Source organism: Castor canadensis, chromosome X (genome assembly GCF_047511655.1).
Source record: "Castor canadensis chromosome X, mCasCan1.hap1v2, whole genome shotgun sequence".
Lineage (NCBI taxonomy): Eukaryota > Metazoa > Chordata > Mammalia > Rodentia > Castoridae > Castor > Castor canadensis.
In genome coordinates, this window is record NC_133405.1 from 91,036,674 (window position 1) to 91,042,795 (window position 6,122).

The window sequence follows — 6,122 nt, forward strand, 5'->3', positions numbered from 1 at the left end:
TGTGAAAAATTTTACCCAAGACCTTGCTGAAGATGATTCTGAGTCTAGAGATTTCCTCTGGGAAATATTCTCTCATCCACCAATCCAGCCATGCAGTCAGACGGTAAACAATTTTTAACAGAGAAAAAGTAACAAGCAACATGCTTAGCATCAGGAGAGGCTGGGATGTATTTATTTGGGTGTATACAGTGAGGTATGGATTTAGGTCGTTTGTGTGGGATAGATACCTAGGTACCCTAGCACCATTCCCATTACCAAATGAGCTGTCATTTCCCCATTACCTCAGAAGCCCTTACTAATATAAACAGTGGAACTTATTTATTCATGAGTCTCTGCCTCTGGGCTTTCCATTCTGTCCCAGAGACCCAGTACCAGAATATTTAAATCACGATGGCGTTAAATACGTCTTAATATCTGATAGGGCCAGTTTCTGCGCATTGCACATTTTTTTTTTCCTTTCAGGAACGTGTTCGGGCCCGCGGCAGGGGGCGGGGTCGTGCCTCCGCCTCGGCTCTGGTGCCAGCGGAGCCTCACCGACGCAGAGATGGAAATCCCGAGGCTGCTCCCGGCTCGCCGGACACCACAGGGCGGCGGCGGCTGTTGCCCCGCGGGCGGCGGCGGGGTCCACCGAGGCCCTGAGTCGCAGTCTTGTCAAGCCCCGGCGCGCCGCCTCCTACTGCTCCGGGGGGCCCAAGATGGCGGGCCCGAGCCGCGGAGCGAGGAGGCCCACAGGGCCTCACGGGGCCCGGGCCCAAGCCCGAGCCCGTTGGCGCCGAGGCCGGATCACCCCAGCAGCGGCGGCGACGACTTCTTCCTGTTGCTGCTTGACCCGGTGGGTGGCGACGTGGAAACCGCGGGCACCGACCAGGCCGGAGGGCCCGTGTGGAGGGAGGAGGCCGAGGTGGGCCTGGGGCCTGAGCGGGGCGAGAGCGGCGCGAACTCCGCGGGCCGCCTTGCGCTGGATCCCCGTTGCCTGCCCGCGGTTCCGGCCCCGACCTCGGCTCCGGCCCCGGCCCCGGCCCCGGCCCCGGTCCCCGCCTCAGGCCCGGGCCCCGCGGCGGCCTTCGCAGGCACCATCACTATCCACAACCAGGACTTGCTGTTGCGCTTTGAGAACGGCGTCCTCACCCTGACCACGCCCCCGCTGCCCGCCTGGGAGCCGGGGGTCGTACCTTTTCCGCAGCCGGGGGGTCTAACTGCCCCGCCAGCCGGGATTCCGCAGGCCGCCGCACAGCTGGGAGACTGCCCAGAGCTGCCGCCAGACCTCCTGCTGGCCGAGCCCGCGGAACCCGCGCGCGCCCCGGCGCCCGAGGAGGAGGCTGAGGGCCGGGCCGCCGCCCAGAGCCCCCGCGGGCCGCTGGTCCCCGGTCCAGGCGTAGTGCTCTACCTGTGCCCCGAGGCGCAGTGCGGACAGACCTTCGCCAAGAAGCACCAGCTGAAGGTGCACCTGCTGACGCACAGCAGTAGCCAGGGCCAGCGGCCCTTCAAGTGCCCCCTGGGCGGCTGCGGCTGGACCTTCACCACATCTTACAAGCTCAAGAGGCACCTGCAGTCGCACGACAAACTGCGGCCTTTTGGCTGCCCAGCGGAGGGCTGTGGCAAGAGCTTCACCACCGTGTACAACCTCAAAGCGCACATGAAGGGCCACGAGCAAGAGAACTCGTTCAAATGCGAGGTGTGCGAGGAGAGTTTCCCCACGCAGGCCAAGCTCAGCACCCACCAGCGCAGCCACTTCGAGCCCGAGAGGCCCTACCAGTGTGCGTTCTCCGGCTGCAAGAAGACGTTTATTACAGTGAGTGCCCTGTTTTCCCATAACCGCGCCCATTTCAGGGAACAGGAACTCTTTGCCTGCTCCTTCCCTGGCTGCAGCAAACAATACGACAAGGCTTGTAGGCTGAAGATTCATCTGCGAAGCCACACCGGTGAGAGACCTTTCCTTTGTGACTTTGACGGCTGTGGCTGGAACTTCACCAGTATGTCCAAACTGTTAAGGCACAAAAGGAAGCACGACGACGACCGGAGGTTCACGTGCCCTGTAGAGGGTTGCGGGAAGTCTTTTACGAGGGCTGAGCATCTGAAAGGCCACAGCATAACCCACCTGGGCACAAAACCTTTCGTGTGTCCCGTGGAAGGCTGCTGTGCCAGGTTCTCCGCTCGAAGTAGCCTCTACATCCACTCCAAGAAACATCTGCAGGATGTGGACACTTGGAAAAGCCGTTGCCCGGTCGCCACCTGTAATAAACTCTTCACATCCAAGCACAGCATGAAAACCCACATGGCCAAAAGGCACAACCTCGGCCAGGATCTCTTAGCTCAGCTAGAAGCTGCAAATTCTCTTACACCCAGCAGCGAACTTACCAGCCAGGGACAGAGCGATCTCAGTGGTCCAGAGATAGTATCTCTCTTCTCTGAGGTGCCTGGCAACAGTTCTGCTGCAGTGCTGGACACGGCATTGGTAAATTCTGGAATTTTGACTATTGATGTGGCTTCTGTCAGCTCAACTCTGGCGGGGAGCCTCCCTGCCAATGGTAATAATTCCTTAGGGCAGGCTGTGGACCCTCGGGCCTTGAGGGGCACCAATGACCTTCCTCAAAGTCTGGATACCTCTCTCTTTTTCGGAACGACAGCGGCTGGTTTTCAGCAGAGCCCGTTAGATGTGGATGATGTCTCCACTGTAAGTGTGGCCCCTTTGGGATCTCTGGGCTGTTTGGCTATGAAGAACTCAAGTCCAGAGCCCCAAGCTTTGACACCCAGCAATAAGCTAACAGTGGACACGGAACCTCTGACTCCCTCGAGCACCCTTTGTGAAAACAGTGTCTCAGAACTACTGACACCAGCCAAAGCTGATTGGAATGTACATCCTGACTCTGACTTCTTTGGGCAGGAGGAAGAAACCCAGTTTGGATTCTCCAATCCAACAGGAAACCATGGTTCTCAGAAAGAAACAGATCTTATCACGGTGACTGGCAGCTCGTTTTTGGTATGAACCGAGTCTATTTGTTCCTTGCCATGTGGCTTACTTTTATTACACGCTCAATTTTGAGGGTATTCTGGACTGAATGCTCACATGCAGCCATTTCTTACTGGTTTTGCAAAAGAACACATCCCTGGATTACAAATTTGGAGATTTAAATTCTTGAGTCTGGAACTGACACGTTCTGTGACCCTGAGCAACTCACTTAACCTCTCTGAGCCTTAATTTCCTTATTTATAAAAGGAGGTTGTTTGAATAGATTGCTTCCATGGTTTTTTCCAGCTATTTAATTCCTTGATACTGTGCTTCTTTCCGTGAAAAATATTGGTATATCTTTCAGTGATGATTTTATGTGGTTTAAAAAATATGCATAAAGTTATGTTATATTGAAAATTCTTATTCTTTGCAAACAATTTCAGTAATTATAAATGCATGAATCATCTTAGTTTACTTATCCCTGTAAATTCCCCCCCTTTCAGTATCATTTTGGAAGAAATACCAAACATAAATTCATTTCATCACAAATGAATATATATGTGGTCCTTTGAAAAAGGATAATTCTGTCATCATACTTAACATTAACAGTAATTCCTTACTATCAGTAAATGTCCAGTCAGATTTCAAACTTTTACTTGTCCCATGAATGCCATTTATTTTAATACTTTTATATATTAGGATCTCAATAACTCTCAAGTATGTTTTTAATCTATATGTTCTCCTTCATCTTTTTTTCTTACAGCTTTATTCATTTAAAAATTAGGTTATTTCTTTAACATGTAGCATTTGCCATTGGTTAAATTTTGCTGATTACATACTTAGGGTGATGTTCACTTTATTCTCTTTTCTGTGTTGTCATCCAATTTAGTGACTTGATCAGATACGGAATATGATTTGGTCCTGTTGTGTTTTTTTACTAGGTGGCTTATAATGTCTGATTTACTTTTTTTGTTGATACTGACTGCCGCCTCTGATCAGTACATCAATTCATTATTACTTTTGTTTCTCATAATGCTGAATTTTTCTTATGGAATTCTTAACAATTATGGGGGAGGAAATGTTGTCTTGGACACTTATAAAAATTTAGTAGAAATATTATTCTAATGCCAAAACATTTACTTAAATAATGATAAAACTAAGAAGAAAAAAATAGCCAAAATGTGTTGGTTGTTTTCAGTGTTTATCTTCCTGACCTCTATTATTGATGGGAGGCTGTATTGTAGAATTGCCAGCCAGGACTTTGACATGAAACAGACCCAGGGTCCAGTTTGTTTTCCATGGTGTTGGAGAAGTGGTCTTGAATAAATTAGACTCACTCAGCTTCAGTTTCATAGCTGTTAACTGATCAGGGCCTGCACATACCTAACATACTTTAGAGTTTTCTTTTGCTTCTGTTTTCAACATATAAATAAAAATATTATATATTTTGGCATAATTTGATGACTTTATATCATCTTTTTACCCTCTCACGTCTTTTCTGCCATAAGGGAGAAATTGGGACAATTTAATCCTATTCATGTGCAGACAATAAAGGTTTGTGAGGGTTAGGTGAAACAGGGAAGGGAATCTCTTTATTCCTTACATTGAATAATTTTCTCCCTAGAATTTTTGTGGGAAATGCCAGGAGTGAAGATATTGCTCACATATTTATCTGCACAACTCTCCATTTGAACAGTTTGTTAACATGTTTGCTCTGTTTTTGATATCAGGAGTCTCAGTGACTGTGGAGCTTGCAGTTCCATCAAAATCTGATAATGAAGTAGAGGATGATATTCCTTTCTGTGGTTTGGAGAGCTTGTTGTTTATAGTTTTGAAGAGTTGATCGAAAGGAAAGATTGAATCTGAATATTGTGTAAACTCCCTCTTGAGTGTAGCATTTGTTGTTTGTGGAATGTCTTCTTGTCTTATTTGCTGTTCAGGTCAACCCTGTGAAGTACTTTTGGCAATGTCTGTGTGTTTCATATCATAATCTAGCCAACTCACATTCCAACTGGGTTTTGGCTATGACTGTTAATTCTGTCTATAGCTTCAAACAAGGGAGACAAATTGTAATTACCTCTCCTGTCCACAACTTTCATGATTCATTCCTATATTATAACTGGTTGCTGTTTTCCACTTTAATTTGTTTCTGTTACTTTCTGCTTGCTTTCTTCCCGCTGCCCTCCCTTGTATTCCAGTCCTTGCTATGCCTTTTTTTTTAAATGGATAGATCCCTTTCCTGTCACTGTCCCTCAGATATTCTCATGGTACATTTTTCTTCTGATGCTAAAATTTTCTGCGTGTATACTACGGTTCTGTGTGTGCAGTAAGAAGTTACTTTCTGAGCTTAGATAATACTGTGTGTATATATGGTTCATATCATAAAGGAGATTATTTTATATGCTCTTCAGATGAGAAGTGGATTTCTGTTTCATTATTTCCATTTAAAAAGATTTGCCAGGGAGTTCTGCTAATACTTTCTTATTTGCTCAAGTGTACTAGTCCAGTAGTGTTTGCATGTAGGTATCTGTGGATGACAGTCATTATAGCACTTTCGAAGTATAGTAAAAATTACCACTATGAAATGTTTATTACGTGTGTTGGTATACACACACACCTACACACACTCATATATATTTTTTAAGTTGTTGTATTCATTTAGTGAGACACAAAGAGTAATGATACTTTTTAAAATCAGAGAAATGCTTGAAATTTCATTGTGTCTACCCATCCAACAATTTTCCCTGTTTGCTTTGGAAATATTTGTACCTTAAAATATATTTCAGAATGTTATTCATTAAGGTCTCTTAAATAGACCACTATTTTTTGTGTCTGGCAAATAAGTATGTTAAAGATTGAGATGAATACACAAGTCTTGAAAATCAAATAAATTTATAAACATGAAGAGATTTTGATGCTGTGACTTCATTTCTTTAATTGCTTAAAACAACTTCCTCCTAATAAAAATCATAAATTATACTTTTACTACTCATTTCTTTGGGATTTTTAAAGGACAAATGCTACTGTTCACAAAGGTAGCAGATTTTGTTTGTCCACAGGCTCACAAAGTTTCATTTTACGAATTTGTTCAAATTACCTTTCTTTCAGTACCTGTTTTTCTTTTTTAACAAAATGGCAAAGAACAGCTTCATTCTTATAAAGTAAGAATTTA

The 6,122-nt window shown here is 45.6% G+C and overlaps 1 protein-coding gene across 1 annotated transcript; it reads left to right on the top strand.

The window, feature by feature from the left end:
- Positions 1-359: 359 nt before the first annotated feature.
- Positions 360-5,859, top strand: LOC109681000 (zinc finger X-linked protein ZXDA-like). Its single transcript, XM_074062331.1, has one exon. It carries the CDS (start codon positions 545-547, stop codon positions 2,984-2,986), a length of 2,442 nt encoding a protein of 813 aa, XP_073918432.1. The 5' UTR covers positions 360-544; the 3' UTR covers positions 2,987-5,859.
- The last annotated feature ends 263 nt before the right edge of the window (positions 5,860-6,122 follow it).

Bases quoted from the DNA above. Each gene is read 5' to 3' on its own strand.
- LOC109681000 (XM_074062331.1), top strand. From the start codon at position 545: ATGGAAATCCCGAGGCTGCTCCCGGCTCGCCGGACACCACAGGGCGGC.